Genomic DNA, 26,130 nt, shown 5'->3' with positions numbered 1-26,130 from the left:
CTTCAGGTATGCATTAAGTTCTGTAGACAATTATTCTGGTTTAATAATGGCCTATTTCTTAAAGGACAAATCAGATATCTTTTTTTTTCTTTTTCACCCCAGACATGGCACAGTGCCACTTTGAAGTAGGGGGCTACTATTGGAGACATAATTTGTAGGGGCATTATGAAGGGAGATGAATAGCAAGATGCTTATTCACATTACACTTGAACTTTTGCATGTCAGTACAGTTGGGAAAGCAGAATCCCGGAAGGGAGTTCCAAAGTCTAGCAGTTCTGGGGTAGCAACTAAAAAATACTTAGCTGACATGACCCCCTATGGTGCAGTAAAGTGAATCCGTTCAGACAATGTTACAGAATTTGCTAATAAAAACTTTAAACTTTTATTAACAAATGTATCAAACATGAAAAATTGATTCCTGATTCATCTTGCCAAAATAGAATATGAAAGATCATGGCGGACACTTTTTGAAATGGCAAGATGTATACTCATTGAATCAAAACTATCAAAAACCTTTGTAAAAAGCAAATTAAATATCAAAACTGGTCGAAATATATTGGGTACGATAAAAACAGCCCAGCCTATTTAGTATTTTCTTCCAGACAAAAATAAAATAAAAAGAATCCGATGTGTAAAATTCAAAGACACATTTAATTTCAAAGACGAAACTTTATCATCTGAAGAGGATGAATTAATATTTCCTCAAATTCATAAAACAAATGATGACAATGAATTCGCCTCTCTTGAGAACAAGAGTATTATAATGATGACAGCGATGATGCTGATGTTGAAGTCGAAAATTTGTCAGAACGTTACCTAAAAAGAAGTAGAAGATGACCCAATTTTTTTGTGGTCGACAATTTGAAAGATTATCATGACAACTATTATCTATTCCGTAGATAATACGGCAAAAAGCATTAACGAAGCAATTAATTCAGAACATTGTCAGCAATGGAAAAAGGCAATGAAAACTGAAATAGATGCTTTAAAAGAAAATGATATCTATTCGGTAGTGCCTCTCCCAAAGAAAAAAAATGTCATTTCTTCAAGATGGGTCTTTACAAAAAAGACTACAGCATCAGGCGTTGAACAGTGCAAAGCTAGATTTATTGCTAAAGGATATTCTCAGATTTGCGGTATGTTTTCAACGACTACAAATCTAACGACAATCAGAATTTTATTGCAAATCGCATCTCAAAATAACCTTAATATCCATCAAAGGAAGATAAAAAATGCTTATTTTAATGGCCTGATAGACTGTGAAATTTATATTATTTTAATGGCCTGATAGACTGTGAAATTTATATTATTTTAATGGCCTGATAGACTGTGAAATTTATATTATTTTAATGGCCTGATAGACTGTGAAATTTATATTACCCCTCCAGAGGGATTCGTAATGAAAAATAAAAATTGCATGTGGGGGCTTAACAAATCACTGTACGGTCTGAGGCAAAGCGAACGAATTTGAAATAAAGTATATAATTGAACAACAGATTAGTGAATCTCTTGACAAAGGCTTCCTTTCCAGGGCAATTGCTTTTGACATACCTCAGGCCTTCGATAAGGTATGGCATAAGGGCCTACTTCACAAGATTTCCAGCTACGGTATCACTGGTAATGTTTTCTCAATTATTAAATCATTTCTCTCCGATAGGTTCATAAGAGTAGTGGTTGATGGGCAGAAATCAGAGGGCCACAGTATTAATGCTGAAGTCCCTCAGGGGTCCATCCTGGGCCCAACTCTTTTCCTGATCTACATCAATGATCTCCCAAAACATATACTTAAATCATTTGTTGACATCTATGCTGATGACACGACCATCGATGGCAAAACATCAAAAGCCGTAAATGACAAAGTTCTCTCCGATTCTCTCTCCTCTGATCTTGAGCACGTGGTACAGTGGGGGAAGAAATGGCTGGTTACTTTTAATGCATCCAAAACCAAGCTTTTATCTTTACATCATCAACGCTCTGATCCCCATCTGGCACCAATTGAAATGGATGGCTCTCGTTTTGGGGAGGCTCCATGTTTTGACAAGCTTCTGGGTTTGACCTTTACTCCTGATCTGAAATGGAACACATACATCAAATCTGTTGCCAGAGACACTGGGAAAATGGTGGGATCCTTCTACCGCTCCAGAAGATATATCACTACTAATGCAATTCTCTATCTGTATAAAAGCCAAGTACGTCCAAGGATGGAGTACTGCTGCCACATCTGAGCAGAAGCTGCTAAAAACAGCCTATCCTGCCTTGACAGAGTACAAAATAGACTTCGTGGTTTAGTGGGGGATGCCTTTTTCTCTTCCCTGCAACCTCTCTCCCACAGAAGAGACGTTGCGAGCCTGTCTTTGTTTTATCGTTATTTCCATGGCAAGTGGTCGTCTGAGCTCCAATCCCTCGTCCCCCCTTGCCAATCTTTCACGCGAAACACCCATCTGGCTGAAACCACTGTCAATAATTTTCCCCACTCTTTATCTGTGCCTAAATCCAAACGTAGATTCCATGAGCAAAGCTTCTTTCTTAGAACTGCACACCAGTGGAACTCTCTGCCACTTGCCTGTTTCCCACCTGACTACAACTTGGACGTCTTCAAGTCCAACATAAACAAACTCCTGACAAATCGCCCCCTTAAGTAAGACACTCTATCAAAACCCCCAATACTAATGATTACTACAATACTATCTCATTGATTACTGTACACGCAATAACCCTTATCCCCGAGTGGCTTCCGGGCCTTGATAAGCGGTGAGCCCCATGTAAAAAAAAAAAAAAAAAATGCCCAATGAGCCCCTGTTTGTATACCCAAAACAAAGTCAATAAACTACTGATTTTAGTTTTATGGGTCGATAACCTTTTAATCGCATCAAATTGTGACATAATGTTAACTGATGTTAAGAACAGATCAAATAAAAAATTAAAAATGACCGATCTTAGCAAGATATCATGGTTTCTCATAATCATAGTTTAATACAATTTACTCATGAAAAAGGAATTATTAAAATGAATCAATCGAGGTATATTAATAAAATCCTATTCAAGTTTGGAATGCAAGAATGCAAAAAATGTTCTACACCAGTCAAAAATAATATCAATAAAAACACAGTCATAAAAGCAAACGTGATTAGCCAATCAATAATCATCTGTAATCAGACAACTAGTTTTGATTTAATCAATCCATTGCAACAAGAAAATTTGCCTCCCCCCTCATTTTTATTTGAAACTTTTCTCTGAAAAAAGAATCAATTTTCTGATACATTTTTGGAAAAAAATTATTTTTTCAATCATAGTTGTTTGCATGACAAAAAAAAATTGTTTTATTGAAACTTTTCTTGCAAAAAGACCCAAAACTTTAATATTTTCCACAAAAAAAATTTGTTTTCATTGTTACAAAACAAAATAAATTATTTTATTCAAATTTTTTTGCAAAAAAAACAAAAATAAACTTTGATACTTTCCAAAAAAAAATTTGTTTTATTAAAGCTTTTGCAAAAAACCCCAAAACTTTGATACTTTCCAAAAAAAAATTTATTTTCGTTGTTACAAGACAAAAAAAAATATTTTATTGAAACTTTTCTTGCAGAATAAAAACAAAAAACTTTGATACTTTCCATAAAAAATAAAAAATTGATTTTTGTTCATTTTTTCGTTTAAAAAAATTTTTTTTTAAAAACTAGTTGCAAAAAAAAATGTTTAATATACTTTGCTTCAAAGAAAAAATATTTCTTTCATAAAATTAAACTTACAATAAGCCTTATCTTCTTCTGTTAAAGTTTTATTTTCAAGGTTTTGAATTTATCATCTGACAGCATTCAGGTCAGCTTTTTCTAACAACTTTTCCAATTACTTAAAACTGCTGAAAGATGCCGACTTGACTTTGGGTCAGGTTCTGAATTGTTACCAAATTTTATTTTATTTTTTTCTAGTGGAGTCCATCTTCAATAATTTTCTTTTTATTCTAGGATGAAGTTGCCAGACTTTCGGAAAAATTACGAAATTCCGAAGACAAACTATGTGCAGCGGAAAGTACCAAACAAATGTTACAGAAAGAATTGTCTGCCTATGAGGTTACGCTGAAAAAAATGTCATCCGACTTGGAGGTTAGTTTCGATTGATAATAAAAAATAATAAGTAACGGTACGCCCATGGAAATTCCACAGTGTCTTCTACGATTGTTGTTCAAAAAGTAAAACCACCTATTTTTTATTAAAAAAACTTTTTTTTAACTCAAAAAGTTGTAGAGCTATGAAGACAGGAGTAGTACCATTAAAACGAGCGACCTTTTAATCTCCAGAATTTATTTTTCTACATAGTCACCACCATTCTCAATGCACTTTTTCCAGGAATTCAATGACACATCTTTGCTTCTGATGCACGTTCTTGACAGGGGTTGCTTTCTTAAGTTCTCCGGCCTTAAATATTTACAACAGAGAAACGAAACTTTCAAATCATGAGTGCATAAGTTCAGTCATCATAACAATGCAATTTGAAATCTTCCTCTGATCTATTCAGCCAGAATAAGAAAACATAGGAGGTATTACTTTTTGAAGACCTCTCATACATCAGTCTGTATAATTTACTATAAAAAGTAATATTCCTTTGAAAATAGTGTCTGTCAGTGTAGATAATATTATCAAAAAATATCAAATTAATCATCTTTGTTGATCGGCATCAGTTTTTTTTCAAAATGTGTATGAATGATGATCACATATGTACAAACAAAATACTTTTGAATAATTTAATATATGAAACTCTGTCTGTCTCCATTTTTTCAAACTGCATCTCCTCCAAAACGCAAGATCGCAGACCAGCGCAAGGCGGGTGAAATGATTACATTTTTTATGGGCTATTCTTTTATGGATCTTGTTGGTAAAAATAGCCCCTAAGGGGTTAAAATTTAAAAAAAAAAGCAAAACTTGGCAGGTGTAAGTCGACTTAAAGTGTTCTTTTATGCATGCAACAAATATACGTTAAAGTTGATTCTTTTTTTTTAACTATTTCTTATCCATCTGACAATAGCTCAAATAATAATTATTAAGGCTGAAGTGCTAAATGTTTTGGTTTCGATTCTAGCTGATGGCACCCAAGTCTTTTTTTTTTTTTTAAACACTTTTGAAATTATTACTTTATATACAGTACAATATAAAAAAAAAAAAAAATAGAATTGACTCTATAATAATAAATATGAAATATGCAGAAATTAAATATCATGTTTCAGCATATTTTACAACCAGGCAATGCCAGGCACCCTGCTAACATATAATAATGAAGTCATCATGTACACTGCTTGAATGCATTATCACTGATCAAAAGTGCATGTATGGGATAAAGAATAATAGGTTCTTGTCGAGAATTCTCTCCTATATTAGAAACAAAAATAAAGCAAAATCTGTATGATGTACATCTTTGTGACAAAACAAAAATATCATATTCCAAAAATCATATAAATTGATCAAGTAGTTTTATTTTTATAAAGAAAATCGTTTTTTAGTGATTAATAGGAATTTGTAGGCATTACAACATAAATCTGAAACATTTGAATTATTGTTGACTTATCTCTCTGTTCATTTTTGGATAGTTTTCAAAACAGCAATTAAGACAGTCACTCCTGGGTTACTAGTAAAATTTGATTTTCTTATTTAAAAATAAAAGTACTTGATTAATTGATGTGATTTTTTGGAATGTGATATTTTCGTTTTATCATACATCATACAGATTTTTCTTTATTTTTGTTTTTTAACATAGGACGAATTTTGGACACGAATAACGTACAGAGTACAAGTCATGAAATCTATATGTGCGTGGAGAGGAGAGGGCAAGTAGTTTGGGTGAATTTTTGGAAGCGCGTTAGGGTTTTGAAGAGTGCAGTGTCTCAACAACCGATAACTGTTGTCGGCAGTTTGTTCGATGCCTGAGCAATCCTAAACGTAAAAAAAATGGGTGTGAAATCAATTGCGTTGTTTTCTAACTTTGTAGATATGTTATCGATTAATATCAAAAAAGTGTTTGGGATTATTTTTCGAAATTTTTGAGATGAGGATTTTATTTAAAAAAATTTTTTTTTTATTACATTTTCACCCCAAACAAGGCACATTGCCACTTTGATGTAGGGGGCTACTATCAGGGGCAGCAACTACTGGGGCACTATGTTGGGATTTAGGCAGCAAGATGTCGGTTCACGTTACACTTGAACTTCTGCATGTAAGTACAGTTGGGGAAGCAGGGACCTGGAATGGAATTCCAGAGTCTAACAGTTCTGGGGAAGAAACTACTGGAGTAGAAAGATCTTTTACATCTAGGGATCTCTACTGCGTGGGGTTGGGATTTAGCTGCCTGTTGGGTTTGTCAAGGGTGTCTACGTTATGGGGGTACAAGTGTTTGCAGTTCGTCAGAGCATTCACCATTAAAATACTTGTAGAACAGGCAGAGGGATGCAACGTTTTGTCAATGAGACAGAGGCTGAAACTTAGATGCCAGTTCAGGGCCTATCAGATTCGCAACTCTCTTTTGAACCTTGTCTAGTAGCGAGAGACTAGCAGCAGATGCACCAGCCCAAATGTGACAGCAATACTCCATACATGGGCGAATGGTGGCCTTATAGAGGTACAGAATACTTTCAGGTGTCAGTAGTTTTCTAGCATGGTAGAGAGAGCCTACCTTTTTCGCAGCGGCCTTGGCAATGTTTTACATGTAATTGTTCCAACTCCTGTTTCCTGTGAACGTTAGGCCAAGCAGTTTGAAAGATGTACTCTGAGATAGGGAGTCACTGGTCATTGCTATTGGTGGCAGAGAAGGTTTCTTGTAATTATTGAAGGAAACCAGTTTAGTCTTGGCAGCATTGAATGTGACCATCCATTTTTGTCTCCATTCCACTACAGATTGGAGGTCATCCTCTAGTGTTTTTGCCATTTTTTTAGATATGTGTTCATTTGTTTTCCTGTCATGCCTATTATAGAGTGTGATGTCAACAGCATATATACCTATCTCAGAGGCAGTTTTGTTGGGGAGATCATTAATAAATATTAGGAACAATAGAGGTCCAAGGATAGACCCCTGAGGCACTTCCGCATTTATATCATATTTAGATGTATGACCGTCGAGGACAACCTGGATTTTTCTCTTATCTAAGAAGGATTTAATTTTGTTAAGTATTCTACCAGTGATACCGTATGATTTAATTTTCCTGAGGAGACCCTCATGCCATACCCTGTCAAAAGCCTTAGATATATCTAGAGGATTGATAATTTGAATTATTCAGACTACTGTTCTCATCTTAAGTGCTATTCTCACAACGTTTTTGTCGATGTTAACTCCAACTTTCTTTAAGGTCCCAAGGACACGTTTTTTTTTTTTTTTTTTTTTTTACAAGCCACCACTTATCAAGGCCCGAAAGCCACTCAGGGATAAGGGTTATTGCAAGTACATTACGTTAGTGTGGAGATTTGATGAAGTGTTTACTTAAGGGGGCGGTTCATTAGGAATTTGTTAACGTTGGACTTGAAGACATCCAAGTTGTAGTCAGGTGGGAAGCAGGCAGACGGAACAGAGTTCCACAGGCGTGCAGTTCTAAGAAAGAAGCTTTGTTCATGGAATCCACGTTTTGATTTAGGCACAGATAAAGAGTGGGGGAAATTTTTCACAGTGGATTCAGCTAGACGGGTGTTTTTCGTGAAAGATTGGCGAGGGGGGGACCAGAGATTGGAGTTCAGACGACCACCTGCCATGGAAATAACGATAAAACAAGGATAGGCTCGCAACGTCTCTTCTGTGGGAGAGAGGTTGCAGGGTAGAGAAACAAAAAAAAGGTACTAAGTAAAATTCAGTTCGAATTGACTGAAATTTGATAGACAAGGTGAGCGAACATAAAGAGTTTTTAGTTTTATAAGCAATTCTGTGGGAATCATTTTTGGAGGGGGAGGTCACTATATACAATTATATTTCTATCATCTATAAAAGCTGTTTGACTTGTGTATCGTTCTTTTGTAGGCTTCCAAGGGTGAATTCCTTTCTCTGAAAGTACAGTTTCATAAAACTGTTGCTGAACACCAAGAAAATAAAAACATGTTGGAAGAAACGATCAAAGAATTTAAAAAGGTAATTTGATTTTCATTTTTTTTATTTGTATTTTTTTTTTATTTTTGTTTTGTTTTTCTTAAAAGAAGATGTGTGAAAACCACAAAAATATCTACTTATTCTTCATTTAAGAATTAGTTCCAGAAAAATCGATTAATTTTACACGTGAGAGAATTATCAATACTAACCCGACCTTGTTGAAGTTCCATGCTGAATTTATTTGTCTGTAGTTAAAATTTCTCTTGAAATAATGTCTGTCAGAATTAAAATTAAGATAAAGTAGAAAAATATTGGTGCTTCTGCAGAATAGTGGATTTTGAAACCAACACATTTCAGGTGAAAACATTATTATGTACTTATATGTCATGTTGAAAATAGTATAAATTCCCAAAAATCTGGAAAATGATCAAGTAGAAAAATAATTACAAGTAAAAAAAAAAATTGTCGAGTTTATCAATTTATAGTTTTATATTTTTGTTTTAATGTGTAGAAAATTACTCAAAATCCAAGGGAGGTAACTTTATTTAATGGCAACCTTCTGTCTCTTGAGACAATGGCATTCTGCATCTAGTTTAGTTTACTTCAGCATCTGCTGTGGCTAAATAGTCCAACTTTAGATTTGCAGCTACGTTGGCAGATGCTGCATTTATAGTCTAGAATAATCAAAAGAACTGTGTTAGTCAATAACACACAACAACAACAATAATAATAATAGCAGCAACACTTACCAAGGGTCCAGCTTATGCACAAGACAGACATCAGATTGAGCTGGACTGAGGGCTTGTATTTATGTACAAGCATATCCAATCAGGTGATTCAGCCAATCACAATCCAAGGAATAGACTGGCCCATGTGTGCACAATGGAATCTCCCATTGTGCCATAAATAGTTCTCCTCTTTCATGAGAAGTAACTTTAGTCTTTGTCAAGTTATCCACAACTTGAACGCTGACCGAAAGTCCACTACACAATCCAACATGGCGCTACGAACAGGATTCGAGACAGAAGATTGGGAAGACTATTTCCTCAAAGCAGGCATTGCTGCCGATTCCGCCAAGAGCTACGCTGCAACTTTTGTGAAGGAAAAACTGAGGAAAGAAAACCTTCAAGTAATGGATCGAGCCATGCTAAGAGAATTGGGAATCACAACAATGGGAGAAGCTCTGTCTATCCTTCGACAAGCCAAGGAGCCCGCTACCCAGACCACCTATGCTAAGGCACCAGCTGCCAGACCTCCCCAACTTCATCTCGAAATGACCCCTCAACAATTCAGAAAATTTCGGATTGACTGGGAAGTATTCACCAGAATAACGGACATGCCAACTTCTCAGGCCAATACCCAGTTATACAGTTGCGCTGATGAATCCGTTCAAAACGCAATCATAAATACGTACCCTAAGTTCTTCACCACTAACCCAGACAAGCTGCTAGAGATGACAGAAGCATTAGTAACTCAAAAATCAAATCCCATGGTCCATTGGATGACATTTGCAGCTATATCACAGCATGAAGATGAACCCATCCAACAATACCTTGTTTGTCTTAGGTCCACGGCCATAGACTGTAATTTTTCATGCCCCAACTGCGATCACGACCTGTCCGACATTTACATCAAGGACCAATTTATCAAAGGGATATCGAATAATACGCTTCAGACCGATCTACTGGCAAAAGCCGGGTTGCTAAAAACTCTCAACCAAAATATTTGTCATGCTGAGGCATTTGAGTCTGCACTACGGGACCAAACCGCAATGACTGATACCTCAAACATAGCTACAGTCCGGATGTCAATGTATCGCAAAAAAAAAAAACACAGTGGTGTACGGACTAGCAGAGGCAATATTCGCACTAGCTCTACTGCCACTCACAACGATAACATTGCTGATAAAGAACCCCGTCAAACCTGCATAGGTTGTGGTAGTCACCAACACGGTACTCCAAGGACAAGTGCTCGCCATTTAACATATCCGGCATGGAATCAAATGTGCAACACTTGTGGGAAACTTAACCATTTCTCAGCAGTGTGCCGGACAAAGAAATATCGCCCGGCAGTGATAAAGAGTTTTGAAGACCAAGAAGCTCCCATGAATACACTCATGGCCCATATCACATTCGATCAAATGAGGGGCACCATTATGACTACAGAAGGTGATCTGTTAACTGAAATAAATGCATCAGTAATCCCATTCTCACCAAAACCAGATCCCAGACGAGCTGTCAATATCCCTAGGAGTTGTAGTACAACGCTAAAGGTTTTTCCCGACAGTGGTGCCGCCATTTGTCTTGGGGGACCAAAGCATTTAATCAAAATGGGCCTCACAGAGATTAGTCTTATCCAATCAAGAAAGATCATACAAACAGTTGGAGGTTTCACACTCATGTGTCAGGGTTGGCTACCAGTTGAGTTTGTGGTCAGAGGGAAAACAACTAAACAAGCCCTCTACATATGCAAGGGCATACAACGGCTTTATCTCAGCAGAGCAGCCTGCATCGATGTGGGAATATTGCACAAACATTTTCCAAACCCTTTAGCAGACGTACATGAAGAGGTAGACACCGAGTCTAAAAAGTGTGTAGATCAATTGCCAAATCGCCCCAAAAACCTCCCTTTTCCCGCAACAGAAGATAACATAGGCAAACTTAAGAGCTGGCTCCTAGAAAAGTTTGCCAAAACGACATTCAACAAAGATGGGATATTTCCAGCCATGTCTGGCCCAGCTGCCCACATTCACCTCAAAGAGGGAGCAATCCCTAAAGCCAGGCATAACCCAATTCCTGTACCCTTCCACTTCAAGGAACCAGTAAGACAAGCCCTTTGGAAGGATGTAGAAAAAGGTATCATAGCTCCAGTACCCGTGGGTATGCCTACTGATTGGTGCAGTACTATGGTAATAACTGCCAAAAAGAATGGTAATCCAAGGAGAACAATAGATTACCAACACCTTAATTCTCAATGCAAGCGAGAAACCCACCATACTGGGTCGCCATTCCAGTTGGCACTGCAAGTGCCACCGAGAACAAAGAAAACAGTCCTAGACGCTGTTGATGGATACCACTCGATTCTCTTAGACAAAGAATCTCAACCATTAACCACCTTCATAACTGAGTGGGGAAGATACATGTATCTTAGGATGCCTCAAGGATATGTCGCATCTGGGGATGCTTACACTCGCAGATACGATGAGATAATAAAAGATATCCCACGCAAGGTGAAGATAGTAGACGATACCCTGCTATATGACTCTAGCATTGAGGGAGCCTTTTATCATACCTTCGATTTTCTGCTCCAATGTGCTAAGAATGGAATTGTGCTCTACACCGATTACCCCCAATACCAAGTGCAGCACTAGGACCAACAATTCCCTCAAGCGATACTACATTCTTGCATCTCCCACTATCTCCCTGTAATAGCACATACACAGCAACCAAACCCCAACAACAAACCACACATATATCCCCACGCTTTCGATCAAGGATTCCCCGAGCTCTTTCTAGGTTACTACCACACAACAAACTAGGCCTAAAAGAGAGATACACCTCTCACACAACCCAGCCTACTCGTGGGGGGGGGGAAGAGGGGAGATGTAGAATAATCAAAAGAATTGTGTTAGTCAATAACACACAACAACAACAACAATAATAATAATAGCAGCAACACTTACCAAGTGTCCAGCTCATGCACAAGACAGACATCAGATTGAGCTGGACTGAGGGCTTGTATTTATGTACAAGCATATCCAATCAGGTGATTCAGCCAATCACAATCCAAGGAATAGACTGGCCCATGTGTGCACAATGGAATCTCCCATTGTGCCATAAATAGTTCTCCTCTTTCATGAGAAGTAACTTTAGTCTTTGTCTGACTACGACTTTATCGCTCAAAATTTGTTGGTTCGTATATTGTTATTCTGCACGTTATATTGTTAATATTTTGTTATCACCTTGTTAAATTTGTTATTGCTTATCTTCTTCTTCCCCCGGCACCACTTTTTCAATTACCGGATTCTTTTTTTTTCTTTTTTTTTCTTTTTTTTTTGGACTGTTATCTTTCTCTCCTCTTGTTATACGCCGGCCATGGCAGCTGCCAGCTGTGTGCCGACGGTTGAGGTGAAGGAAGATGAGGCATTAGGTGGATGGACAAAACCACCAAAAGTAAAAATCGACGTAGTTAAATTTGTCGAAGACGCAAAGAAATGTGTGGAATTTACGACAGAAACTGGTATAAAGTTGGAACAACCGCGGTTACAAGAATTTGCTAAGAGGACTATTTCTCTATTTGTAATAGACCGTAAAACAAAAAAACTAATTAGATCAACGAAAGATGTTGTCACCAAATTAATTTCATCAGCAGGTTTAAGAGCTGAGCGGATTACAAAATGCAAAGGATATAACACATGGGCAGCTCTTTTTAAGACGGAAGAAGAATGCATAGCAATGACAAAAAAAGAAATCATTACCAACGAGTACGTTCTGAGAATGGAATACTTAGGAAGGCGAAGAACTACAGTGTCCATTTTTGAAGTTCCTGGTGCTGTCCCCGGGGAATACCTAGCCGCTTTCTTACTTAAGTTTGGGGACATAACCGGAATAGAAGAAGACCATTATAATGGAGTATGGACTTTCGACATTCTGCTTAATGCAGAAGCATTTCTACGCATACCTTACTACCTGGAGGCTGGAGTAGAGAAGCTGCCAATCGTGGTCGCAGGCAGAAGACCAGCATGTTGGATATGTGGGGAAGTCGGCCATCTCACTTACACATGCCCCAAAAGGAAGCCAGCCATAAAAGTTATCCCTACAAATGAACGGAAAATAGGTTATGTAGAACCTAAGGACAATTCCCAGACACCAGCAGAAGAGAAAAATGAAATAACACCTGAGGAGTTTGAAAAGACTTTCAATTCAGAAAAACAATCCCCCAAAAAGAAGGACAACTGGACACTCATCCCTCTTTCAAAAAAATCCCCACCCAAGACTTATGCTAAGTCCCTCTCTAAAGAAGAGAAAATTGAAATTAGGACAAGTAAAGACCCAGGGGGCAATAAATTCAAAACCCTACTGAAACTAAAAGAAACTCTTGATGAGAAAAGGAGAAAATCGGAGGAGAAAGAGTTCCCTGAATCCCTTTTCCCTGAAAAACCGACCTCAAAAGAAAAGCAAATCCCTCGCAAAGCCCCCCCTCTTACTAAAGCTCCTCTGCCCCATAGAGACACCAAAATGACATCTCTAGGTTCTCCCTCCAAAAAGACCCCCAAACCGTCACCATTCTGCTCGCCAAACAACACGCCCAAGAACACCCCTCCCCCTTCTCCAATGAAAACAGACATGCCCCCTCCTCCCCCCTCAGATAAGAAAAGACATAGAAGCCCCTCTGTAGAGACTGAATCGAGGAAAAAAAAACAACAACCCTTCTTTAATGGGAAGGACGTGTGCAAAATCACGGCAGAAGTAGAGACCATAATGAAGTCCCATAGCAGGAAAGATTACAGAAACCTCCTCGCTTTCAAATCATACCAAAAAAAAGACATTACTAACCCTGAAAATTTTAAAACAAACCACATACTAACAGTTGTCAGGAAACGCGAGGAGGCCAAAGGACTATGGACTATGCTGGAGGAAGCAAACTCTGCTTTCAACCTTTATCCTCCAGCAGCCTATTTCAACGACAACGAATTAATCGAAATTAGAAAACGATGTGTTGGACGGGTCCCCATCAAACTCCATCCTTCACTTTATAGGGCAGTTAAACTAACCTTCCCCCTAGACATCGGCGGTCTGTCCCCTGACGGGTCTATCACCACTGAGATGACCACTGGATCATTGGGGACAGCTGTCGGTGTCTTGACACCGTCTATGTTTGATTAGGTTTCTCAACCCTAAGTAACTCAAGATGGCTTCCTTAAGATTAGCTAGTTTAAATGTCCGAGGGTTGAGGGACGCCTCTCGTAAACTTCGAGTTGCACGCGACCTTCAACGCCTTGGTGTGGATATTTGTTGTATACAGGAAACTCACTTCATTCCTAGTGATTATCAGGGTGTGCTCCTTAGAGACTTTCAGCTCTATTCAGCACATTATGATACCCATGCAAGGGGGGTTACCTGGCTAGTTAAGCGCACTCTTGATGCGTCGTGTGACACTATTTATGCAGATGCAGAGGGAAGATTACTCGTTCTAGATGTTACCGTAAAGGATGTGGCATTTCGTTTTATTGGGGTTTATGCGCCCAATAACCATACTGAGCTAGTTTCCTTTTTTCGGCGAATCGAGCCTTTCATGAATTCGTCTCGACGGTTAGTTTTAGCGGGAGACTGGAACGCGGTCCTGGATCCCGAATTAGATCGCGGGGTTAATACCAGAAGGGATACTAATCAGAACCGGGATGCTAAAGCGTTTCGAGACTTTGTCGACAAGTTTGATCTTGTCGATAAATTTCGGAACGAAAAACCCGGGGATTTAGCATGGACTTGGACAGGTAGACGCGGCTCCGATTCGGTGCAACTTTCGAGTTACATCGATCGGTTCTTAGTTAGGAGAGTCGACTTAGGGCTTTTAGACTGTCCAAGTTTTCATAGTATAGTTTATTCGGACCACAGGCTTGTCCGGGTTCGAGTAAACTTAGATAGTGTTAAACCTAGGATGGCTAGTTACTGGAAGTTCAACACGTCGTTGTTCGATGTGAAGGACTTCCGGGAACAGCTTCTACTAACAATACAGAGGGAATTGACGGGGGCTATCATCGGGAATAAGTGGTGGGGCAACCTTAAAAAAGTCATTAGGTCCTTCGCTGCCGATTTTAGTCGCCGGCTCAAACGTAGTTCTAGAGCAGCGAAAGCGGCGCTAGAAGATAGATTAGAAAGGGCGGTGGAGGAGGGGGATAGTGCTAGCTATACTGTAGTTAAGGCTGAACTGGACTCCTTGGATAACAGGGAGGACCAGGGAGTATTAGTTAGGGCTAGATTAAAAAGAGCGCCAAACGAGGCAACAAACATGGCCGCGTCATTGCGTGCGGAGGAGTTTCGACGTTCTGCAGATCGACACATCGCCAGTGTCACATTGCCGGACGGACGAACCGTAACTTCAAACGACGGAATCTTGGAGGGTTTTCGGACTCATTTTCAGGAACTTTTTACCAAGGAGCCCGGTCTGACTATTGAACAGTTTGACACCTATTTAGCCGACTTTTCTCGCCTGGAGGCGACCGAAGCAGCTAGGTGTGAAGGTAGCATAAAAGAGGAAGAAGTCATTGAGGCCTTGAAACAGGTCGGGCTAGACAGGACCCCTGGGATAGATGGTCTGCCCTACGAGGTGTATTTGAGGCTGTCGCCCATTTTTATCCCTTTGCTGACCGTACTTTTTAACTCCTGGTTTAGGAACGGGTGCATACCTCAGTACTTTACCAGGGGGATCATTAAATTGTTACGCAAAGATAAAAATGGAGGGGATGGGATAGGTAATTTCCGGCCCTTAACGATGTTAAACACAGAGTTAAAGATTTTGGCCAAGATCTTAGCAAATCGTCTGCAGATTGTCTTACACCGTCTAATAAGTCCCGAACAGACTTGTTCTGTTAAGGGCCGGACGATTCAAGACAATTTGCACACGATACGCTTGATCGTAGAAAAAGTCGACACAGAAGCCGCGCTGATCAACTTAGATCAGTCCAAAGCATTCGACAGAGTAGACCATCGTTACCTAGAGGCTGTTCTTCGCTCGGCTGGGTTTGGTCCCCAGTTTCGCTCTTGGATTTGCCTCTTGTATGCCAACCCTGGTGCTATGGTAGAAGTGAATGGGGTGAGGTCGAAACCCTTCATGTTAACAAGATCGATCCGTCAAGGTTGTCCGTTATCCCCAATGTTATATGTGCTGGCGCTTGAGCCATATTTGCGCCAGCTTCGGGTGAATCCGGTCCTTCACGGGATTACTTTGCCAGGTGGCTCTACCCCGGTAAAGTATACCGCCTATGCTGACGACGTGACTGTGCTTGTAACGAGCAGTGCCGAGATTAGAGTCGTTGACATAGAAACAAGTCGGTATGCCAAGGTCACAGGGGCCATAATTAACTACGTTAAGTCTATTGGCTTACGTATCGGTGCCTGGAGGGGTATGCCCCTTCAGGGACCCTTTGGTTGGACTGATGGGCCATGCAAGCTACTCGGCGTCTGGTTTGGCCCCGGTCTCCAGCTGGAGAAAAATTGGTCGGAGGTATTGGAAGCGGTCAAGGTCGCATCTCATTTGTGGGCCTTGAGAAATCTGTCTTTGAAGGGTCGGGCGGAGGTATGCAATTCTCATATCTACCCCCTGATCCTTTACCGTCTATCAGTACTTCCACTCCCGGAGACCACACTAGTTGATCTGGTGCGTGCTCTTTTTGCATTCTTATGGCGCGGAAAGCAAGCCATGGTTACTCGGGAGGTCTGTTACCTGCATCCGTCTGAAGGCGGTCTGGGTATGCCTAGTGTGCAAATACGTAGACACACTCTTAGGCTGATATACCTGGATCGAATGTGTACACCAAGTGAGGGAAACGGTGTCTTCTGGATAGAAGACACTAAGAAAGCCTTTCAGGCTTTGGAGAGTGTGCATTCGGCTAGAGGAGAGGCACACAAGTTGTTCCGAAACGAGTGCCCTTTCTATCGCGAGTGTCGGCAGGCCTTGAGATTTCTTCTATGGGTCCAAGAAAGCCTCTCTGACACCCAGCTGTTGTCTCGCAAGGCGCTATATCGGGCCTTAGTGAGGGGATCCGTTCGAGACGAAAAGATTGAGGAGTTCGGTTTTACGAAGGAGGAGCGCCGCTCAATATGGCCTTGGGCGCCTGGGTCGAGCTGCTTCGATAATTACGAGGCATCACTCACCTGGCTGGTAATACGAAATGCCCTCTGGGTCGGCAAAAGACTTTACGCAGCGGGTTTTACGGAGACACCCAATTGTGTCCGATGCGGAGAATGGGAGGAAGACCTTGATCATGCTTTCTTCCACTGCGCCATTGTTCGACCGTTGTGTGAGTTAGTTGAAGGCTTCACGGTTCGCATGCTGAGCGAGCGGTTTTTTGTGCTGGAGTCGGTTTCCCCGTGCTGCAACTGGGCACCGACCATGAAGAAAGAAGAACGCTATGTTTTTCTGTGTTTACTAGCAGTTATGAGAGGCGTGATTTGGACGACGCGACAGAAGGAGGTTTACGGAGGTGAGACCTTCACTGCTCCCCAGCTTGTCCTCATTTTCAAATATCGATTGAAAATGCGAATTAAGCTGGAGAAGGTGAGGCTCACTCCTGTGAATTTCAACGACAGGTGGGTGAAAGTTTCGCGATTGTGTAAAGTGAATGGAGCTAATCTTGAATTTCTTTTTTGAGTGGCTTAGGTTTTTTAAGGATTTTGGGTGACTTGATCAAACATAGACATGCATCGGACCTCCTAGAGTAGGCTAGTTAGGCATTTTTGTTCGATTTTTAACTTAGCTAGAGTATGCATGCTATCATCGCCCCAACCCCCTTTTTTGGTTTTCCCTGTCCCAGCGTCCCCCTTTTTTTTTTTTTTTTTTTTTTTTTTTTTTTCCACTTTTGGTTCAATAACCCCCAATCCCGGCCTCTTAGGTGACGGATAAACTGTTTTGCCAGAGATGTGGGCCATTTTTGTTGTGTTTGAATAAAGTCAGTTTTCGTGGGACCCACATCTTTTCGACTGGCAAAACTTGTTATCCGCCACAATTAGTAGTGAGGGGGTTCTTTTTACTAACCACCTTTTAGCATTGTATATTTTTCATCCAATTTTGTAAATAAGATTTTTATTCCCAACCCCCCCCCACATCATGTATATATATTTGTAACTTTCGGGGTTTAAGTAGGATGTCCACAGAGTGATTCTGGTATTTTGGTGAAAGAGTCTAGTTAAGTTAACGTTATGTTAGTTAGGTCAACATTAACCCCCACCCCCCTTTTTCGGCCTTGTGCCACATTTTTATTTGTGTAATTTTATTTTATCAAATAAAATAAATATTAACTTTAGTCTTTGTCAAGTTATCCACACATTGAACGCTGACCGAAAGTCCACTACACAATCCAACAAGCCGTAGGTATGATGGTGGGGGTAGGGATGGACTTTTCTTTACATTGTCTTTCTCTTTTCTTTTCTTTACATTGTCTTTCTCTCTTCTTTTCTGCTAATTTGATGCCATACTTGACCTTTGCTCACCAGGCTGTACGATCCGATGACTCTGACTCAAGATCTTGTGGTTGAATGCCATACGTCTTCAGGTCTTTGTTGCAAGTGTCCTTGTAACGCAGAGTTGGTTGTCCGATTGGCTGTGTTCCAGAGACCAGCTCGCCATACAGGATATCTTTTTGGATGCTACCAACTTCCATCCTGCACACATGACCAAGCCAACGCAAGTATCTCTGAGCTAGAATGGCGAACACGCTTGGTATGCCAGCCTGGGACAGGATGATTGTGTGACTCGATCCTGCCAGTAGATGTCTAAAAGACATATGAGGTTGCGCATGTGGAAAGCGTTTAGTTTTTGTTCGTGGTGGACTCACTATCATAAAGAAGAGTACTAAACGTGCCGACCTGGTATACTCTCATCTTTGTGTTTAGCGTCAGCAAAGTATTGTCCCACACTCTCTTGGACGTAATTACAATCGATCAATTTGACAATCATTTCAAAATCGTTGATGATTTTTGTTCTAAAAACTGTATCTAGCACATCTACTGGATCATTTTTTATAATCTTTAAAATTTATATGTATTTCGATACGACACATAACGTACGTAACAATATTTTCACTATTTTGCACAACACTTTCATATTTTTTTATCGTGTAAAAATATTGTCGTTATCAGTTATCTCTGGTTTGACCAGATTGAGCAATTCAACAAGAAAATATTTTCCATTGACTCCGTTTTCTTTTTTAAATATTTTTGCAATTAAGTCCATGTTAAAGTCGTGATTTAATGATGTCATAAATAAAACAAATATGCTTCTTCTTTATCAAAAATTTATTTAAAAATTGTAACAGATTATTTTTTATTTTTCTTTCGCTTCTTTCTTGTAATAGCGAAATTCCAAAACAGAATATTGCATTTCAGATAAAACAAATTGTATCTACTTAATTGTCATGTCGAAATTAGTAACTTATCCAAAAATTACAAAAAAACATAGATAGGAAATTAATTATTAATTAAAATAGTTTTCAAAATAACTCTGTGTATAGTTGTGGAACTCTCTTCCTGCTCACGATTTTCCTTCTATCTACAGCCTTGGTCTTTTCAAGACTAAGTTCAATAGGTATCACCTGTCTTTGCAATAATCAGCTTTTGTTCTTGTTTGCTTCTTACATCAAGTGGCTTCATGCCTTGTCTCTGGCGATTTCCATAAAAAAAATAGACAAGGAACATGACTCTAACTTCTGTTCAAGCAAGCGAAAGTTAACAAAGCCACCACCACCACCATGCAAGATAAAAGAATGAAAAATCTCCATTAATCTCTAATTTTGATGTTTTTGTTTTGTGAAATGAAAAAAGCTAAGAATTAAATTTAAAAATGATTTGATTTTTTTTTTCATATTTTGTGTCAATAAAAACAAAAAAAAAACTTTCCTAATTTTCATTTTTTGATAATAATTGTATTTTTTTTTTTCTTTTGTCTAACATTTTTAGACATTTTACGCATGTTTTTTTTTTTTTTTTTTTTCACAAAATTTAAATGTTTGTTCCTCATGTTCCAGGAAAATAAATCGCTGGAGAAAGAGGCGAGTAATTGTGTGCCGGCACAGTCGATTTATTACCTACAAGAAGCGCAAGAAACATTGCGTCAGCGATTGACAAACACGACGAAACAGAACAGCGAACTGTCAGCACAGAAAGAAGACCTCACGAAAAAATTGGTAAATATTTTTGACGGAAAAATTGTCGTTGCTTGTTTACGCTGTGGACCTTTTAAACCAACGCATTTCAGGTGAAAACATTATGTACTTACGTGTCATGACAAAATTAGTATAAATTCTAAAAATTACGAAAAATGATATCTGGTAGTTGTGCTAGAAATATTTTAAATAAAAAATCAGGCACAACTAATCCACTCTTGTATCCCTAGTGTATCACCCATGGTGAAGATTGAACTTCCAACCTCCAAAATAGTGTCACTTAAAATTGAATTTTACCTTCTATTCTATCCGCTATGCCACGCGTCCTTACATACAGTTTTAGTATGGATTTTTGGAGCTTTAAACCTATTTTTGTTTTTAAATGTACAATCTTACGATTTTAGAACTGCCTATTACTACAGATAACTGTGTGTGTGTGTGTGTGTGTGTGTGTGTGTGTGTGTGTGTGTATTAGTGTTGGGACGATTAATTGGAATCGGGAATCATAAAAATCGGAACATTTGTGGGAATCTGGATCGGAATCAAAAATATTGGTGCCTATTTTCCGATGTCAAATCGAATCTTTTAATTCTTTTTTATTTGATTTTGTTTATAGTAAAATCTTCCGTTGGTGGTAATTATGATAAATTAATAAATATTCATTGATTTTAAAATACCAATAAAGCTAAAATCATTCTCCACAAGTGTATTTTGACGTTTAGGAAAATATCTGCATATTTAACATGTGTTTTTTTACGAAAATCGGGGAAAATAACAATCTTATAGTTAAATAATTGGAGATTTATAAAGAATCGGAATCCGTCAAAAATAGTAGAATCATCCCATCACTAATATATATAGATATACTACGTGTGTATATATATATATATATATATATATATATATATATATATATATATATATATATATATACTATGTATGCTAATGGGATAGAATCCCCAGAAAAGTGCTCGATTTTAAGAAAATTAAAAAAATAAGAGCTTAATATTTAATCATATATGTGTTACAGAAGATCAGAACAACATCAGTATCGTCGGTTTCAAATCTGAACGGATGTTGAAGAGAGTTGACATAGGTAACTAGAGACTGATCCCCTTTGTTTGTTGGGATTTGAAACCGAAGGTACCAATGTTTATCCAATCTTCTGTAACACACACACACACACACACATATATATACCACTTATATTCCTCTACATGATATTCACAATTTTCTTTGTATATCGCATTAATTACTGTAATTCTCCTACTTTCCTTCTCCATATTTTTTTTTTTTTTATTACATTTTCACCCCAAACAAAGCACATTGCCACTCTTTGGTGTAGGGGGCTACTATCAGGGACAGCAACTACTGGGACACTATGTTGGGATTTGGGCAGCAAGATGTCGGTTCACGTTACACTTGAACTTCTGCATGTGAGTACAAGTTAGGGAAGCAGGGACCTGGAATGGAATTCCAGAGTCTAGCGGTTCTAGGGAAGAAACTACTGGAGTAGAAAGATCTTTTATATCTAGGGATCTCTACAGTGTGGGGGTGGGATTTAGCTGCCTGTCGGGTTTGTTGAGGGTGTCTACGTCATGGGGGCACAAATGTCTGCAGTTCGTCAGAGCATTCACCATTAAAATACTTGTAGAACAGGCAGAGGGATGCAACGTTTCGTCGATCGGACAGAGGCTGAAACTTAGATGCCAGTTCAGGGCCTATCAGATTCGCAACTCTCTTTTGAACCTTGTCTAGTAGCGAGAGACTAGCAGCAGATGCACCAGCCCAAATGTGACAACAATACTCCATACATGGGCGAATGGTGGCCTTATAGAGGTACAGAATACTTTCAGGTGTCAGTAGTTTTCTAGCACGGTAGAGAGAGCCTACCTTTTTCGCAGCGGCCCTGGTAATGTTTTCAATATAATTGTTCCAACTCCTGTTTCCTGTGAACGTTAAGCCAAGCAGTTTGAAAGATGTACTCTGAGATAGGGAGTCACTGGTCATTGCTATTGGTGACGGAGAAGGTTTCTTGTAATTATTGAAGGAAACCAGTTTAGTCTTGGCAGCATTGAATGTGACCATCCATTTTTGTCCCCATTCCACTACAGATTAGAGGTTATCCTCTAGTGTTTTTGCCATTTCTTTAGATATGTGTTCATTTGTTTTCCTGTCATGCCTGTTATAGAGTGTGATGTCAACAGCATATATACCTATCTCAGAGGCAGTTTTGTCAGGGAGGTCATTAATAAATATTAGGAACAATAGAGGTCCAAGGATAGACCTCTGAGGCACTCCCGCATTTATATCGCACTGTTTAGATGTACAACCGTCGAGGACAACCTGGATTTTTCTCTACTCTAAGAAGGATTTAATTATGTTAAGTATTATACCAGTGATACCGTATGATTTAATTTTCTTGAGGAGACCCTCATGCCATACCCTGTCAAAAGCCTTAGATATATCTAGAACTACCGCTCTGCCCTCCCCCGCTTTGTCCAGTGAATGGTATATTCGTTCAGAGATTACAGTGAGGATGTCTGCTGTGGAACGAGCTTGTCTAAATCCATATTGTTTGTCAGTCAGACGTTTAGCATCTGTAAGGTGCCGGACTAGAGCATGGTTAATTATGGTCTCAAATATTTTGGTGAAAAGTGGGAGGAGGCTAATGGGACGATAATTTGATGGGTCAGTTCTTTCGCCAGAATTCTTGAATACTGGTACCACAGAAGCAGTTTTCCAACAACTCGGAAAGCATGATTCATTAAGGCATTTGTTGTAGAGTTTGGAGAGAACTGGAGCTACTTCGGCTGAGCACCTTTTTAATAGCACAGCTGGGATGAGATCGGGTCCACATGCTTTTGAAATGTCAAGGTTTTTTATGATAGCGTGTACCAGAGCAGGGGTGATTTTTAGATCGTCTAGTGTGGCGTCTGTCCGCAAAGGAAAGTCAGACATGGGGTGGTTGGAAGGGTCCAGTGTGGAGTTCGAGGCAAACCAACTGGCAAGCATATTAGCCTTGTTGGTTGCTGAGCAAACAACCTCGTGATTGTTGGTTAGTGGAGGAATTGTTGATTGCCCATTATTTACTACACTGTTGTAGATTTTCCAGAAGTCACAATTTCCTAATTCTTGTGCTTCGATGCGTTTTTTAGTGGTTTCAGTAAATTGTCTCTTAGCTGTCACTATTTCTTAACGTTACTTCTAGCTTCTATATACTTCTGTTTGTTTGAACTGGACTTATGTCGGTTAAATCTGCGGTATGCATGCTGCCTTTGAGCAATGGCAGTTGCGCAAGTCGAAGTAAACCATTGGAGAGAGTGGGGCTTGCTATAAAATTTCCGCATGGGAACATGTGCTTCCATTGCTGTTTTGAACCATTCAGTGGTCTCATTTGCGCACTGTTCAGCAGGAAGAGAAAAAATATTTCCCCATGGGGCATCTCTGATAAGATCTCTGATGGCTTCCCAGTCAGCCTTTTTATAATATCTCATTGTTTTGAGCACTGGCTCTTCAGTTTTGGGTCTAGAATTTAGGGCGATTTCTACCATTATCACTGCATGGTCAGCGTTCCCGAGTGGGCTGTCAGCATTTGTTATACAATCCTCGGGAACTGTAGTCAGAAACAGATCTAGAAGTGATGCATGTTGTTCTTGCTGGTCAGGGAAACGGGTTGGAAACGTAACCATTTCTGATATTTACAATGTTTTACCCTCTCCCTCTCGCACCTCATTATTTCTTTCCCATTGTAGTTATCACTAGACGTCACATTTCTAAGATGTTACCTAGTGCCTTCTCATCTTTTCTGATGAGAAGCATTAGGCTTCGAAATACCTAGGTATAAAGAGCACATTTATCTTACACCCCTAATTGATGTAATCTCCCTATCGAATCAACAATTAAATTCATATGCATTCATATATATTTTTATAAATATTTTTATATATTTTTAAATATTTTTATATATTTTTATATATTTTAAAAAATTTTTATATATTTTTAAATTTTTTTATATATTTTTAAATTTTTTAAAATATTTTTAAATATTTTTTAATTTTTTATCTTCTATAAGCTCCACTTCAACTATTGAGATTTGCATTATCTCGATAAGTTTTTTTTTTTTTTTTTTTTTTTTTTTTTTTACACAGTGATCGCCACTTATCAAGGCCCGGAAGCCACTCAGGGATAAGTCTCCTTTTAAAGAATTTCTCTAATTTTGTTTGGCACCCCCCATATATACTCTACTTTGGTATTGAGCACTCTTGTATTAACCTCGCTATATTTCACTGGTTACCTTACCTCTGGAAAATTGCATCCTCAAATTATCCACAAAGTCTGGCTATATTATGTAGCCAGACTTTGTGGAAGCATCCTGTGTGTGTATATATATATATATATATATATATATATATATAGTAAGTTATAAAATGTATATGGCGATTAAGCTACACTGAATATTCCGCGTTTCATCCACTCTAGGATTCTTCAGGCTTATCCTAGATTGGATGAAACACGGAATATTCAGTGTAGCTTAATCGCCATATATATTTTATAACTTACTAACTAGCTCTACCTACATATTGAGCACTTTTGAAGTAAATTCTTAAAGTTTACGCATAAATCTATACTTTCATATATTAATTTTATGTGAGTAAATTAAGTAGTTTTATATATATATGTGCATATATATATATATATATATATATATATAGGGTGCCCACAAAATCTGGCTACATAATATACAGGATGCTTCCACAAAGTCTGGCTACATAATGTAGCCAGACTTTGTCGACACCCTATATATATATATATATATATATATATATATATATATATATATATATATGTATGTATGTATGTATGTATGTATGTAAAGAAATAATTGTCTGAGGCCAGAATATGAGAAGAACAATGTATGGGTAATTATTTAACTCTCACGCACACAAAGAATTTTGTACAGATTCCCGAATCTGACAGAAAGATTTCAGAGTTTGACAAGATACACCCAAAAAGGTTGGAGGTTGGATGTCACATTGGGCAAAAATGTGAAAATAACATTCACAATGGGAACAGTAGTTCGAATCATTAAAACATATCATTTTAATGATGCTTTTCCATTTTTTTATTATTTCAGGTCCGTACTGATACAAACAATCAACCCTCATCAAAAAAAAGTCAGAACTGTAATATCGAATCGGTACGGACCCGAAATATAAAACAAATGGAAAAGATTTGAAAAGCTGTTCCAAAAACTACATCTACGGAGCCAACAATTTTTCTCTTTTCTTTTCCAAGATAGCAACCAACATGCCTGATCAAGATGAAAGGTTACATTGACTGAAACGTGGATGAGAACAATCGTCCGATGAACATAAGTAATATCACCATCTTTGTTTTCTGAGTTGATAATCAACAAGGAGCAAGGGAGATCACTCTTACATTCAATACAAGGGAGATAACTTCACAACTAAATCTGTTGGTAAATGCTCAGAACATTATTTTCAGGAAATGAAAATTGTGATTTATTTATTTGAGATTTTTTTTTTCCTTTTTCTTAAAGGCGGCTGTCAATGTGCAAAATCAAGAACTTTTGGAGGAACGCAAAGAATGGCAACTGCGTTTGAGCAAATGCTCCGAAGAATACAAGAAGATTTATGCTGAGAATAAAAAGAACCTCAGAAAAGTGTCCAAACTGAGTAAGTTTCACTTTCATCCACTTTTTTTTTTTTTTGGGTGTTAATTCGACTTTTTAAAAATTTATTTTACTCTTTTCCACTTCAAATAAATAAATTTTGTTTCTTGAAACATAACGGCTATTATTTGGGATCATGTCTACCAGGGGACTATAGGAACTTGAGTTACAAGATGTCTGTTCACATTACATTTAAACTTCTACAGGTTAGTACAGTCTGGGAAGCAGGAAACAGGGAAGAAATTCAAAAGTCTAGTAATCCGAGAGAAGAAACTATTATAGTAGGTTTTTCAGCTAGGTTCCTCAACAGTGAAGGGGTATGATTTTGCTGCTTTTCAGGTTAGTTGAGAATATGTATTTCGAGGGGGCACAAGTGCTATGAGTTCATTAGAACACATTCTATTAAAGTACTTTTAAAACCGGCACAGGGATACAACATTGCGACAATGGGATAGAGGTCATAGTATGGTCGACATTGCCGAACCTGTTAGATTTAACTTAA

General features: G+C 38.5%; 1 protein-coding gene across 3 annotated transcripts in view; it reads left to right on the top strand.

Moving 5' to 3' along the window:
• Positions 1 to 26,130, top strand: part of LOC145259758 (uncharacterized) — a 115,250-nt gene that overhangs the window by 66,534 nt on the left and 22,586 nt on the right. For all 3 annotated transcript variants that reach the window (XM_080117489.1, XM_080117490.1, XM_080117491.1), the window contains exons 7-10: positions 3,966 to 4,103; positions 7,990 to 8,097; positions 19,796 to 19,954; positions 25,497 to 25,632. In XM_080117489.1, the coding sequence (XP_079973615.1) occupies positions 3,966 to 4,103; positions 7,990 to 8,097; positions 19,796 to 19,954; positions 25,497 to 25,632 (541 nt within the window). The remainder of the gene's footprint in view (positions 1 to 3,965; positions 4,104 to 7,989; positions 8,098 to 19,795; positions 19,955 to 25,496; positions 25,633 to 26,130) is intronic.

Source organism: Euprymna scolopes, chromosome 35, assembly GCF_053919585.1.
Source record: "Euprymna scolopes isolate OS-2025 chromosome 35, ASM5391958v1, whole genome shotgun sequence".
Classification (NCBI taxonomy): Eukaryota; Metazoa; Mollusca; class Cephalopoda; order Sepiida; family Sepiolidae; genus Euprymna; species Euprymna scolopes.
This window is presented reverse-complemented; position numbering and strand designations above follow the sequence as displayed.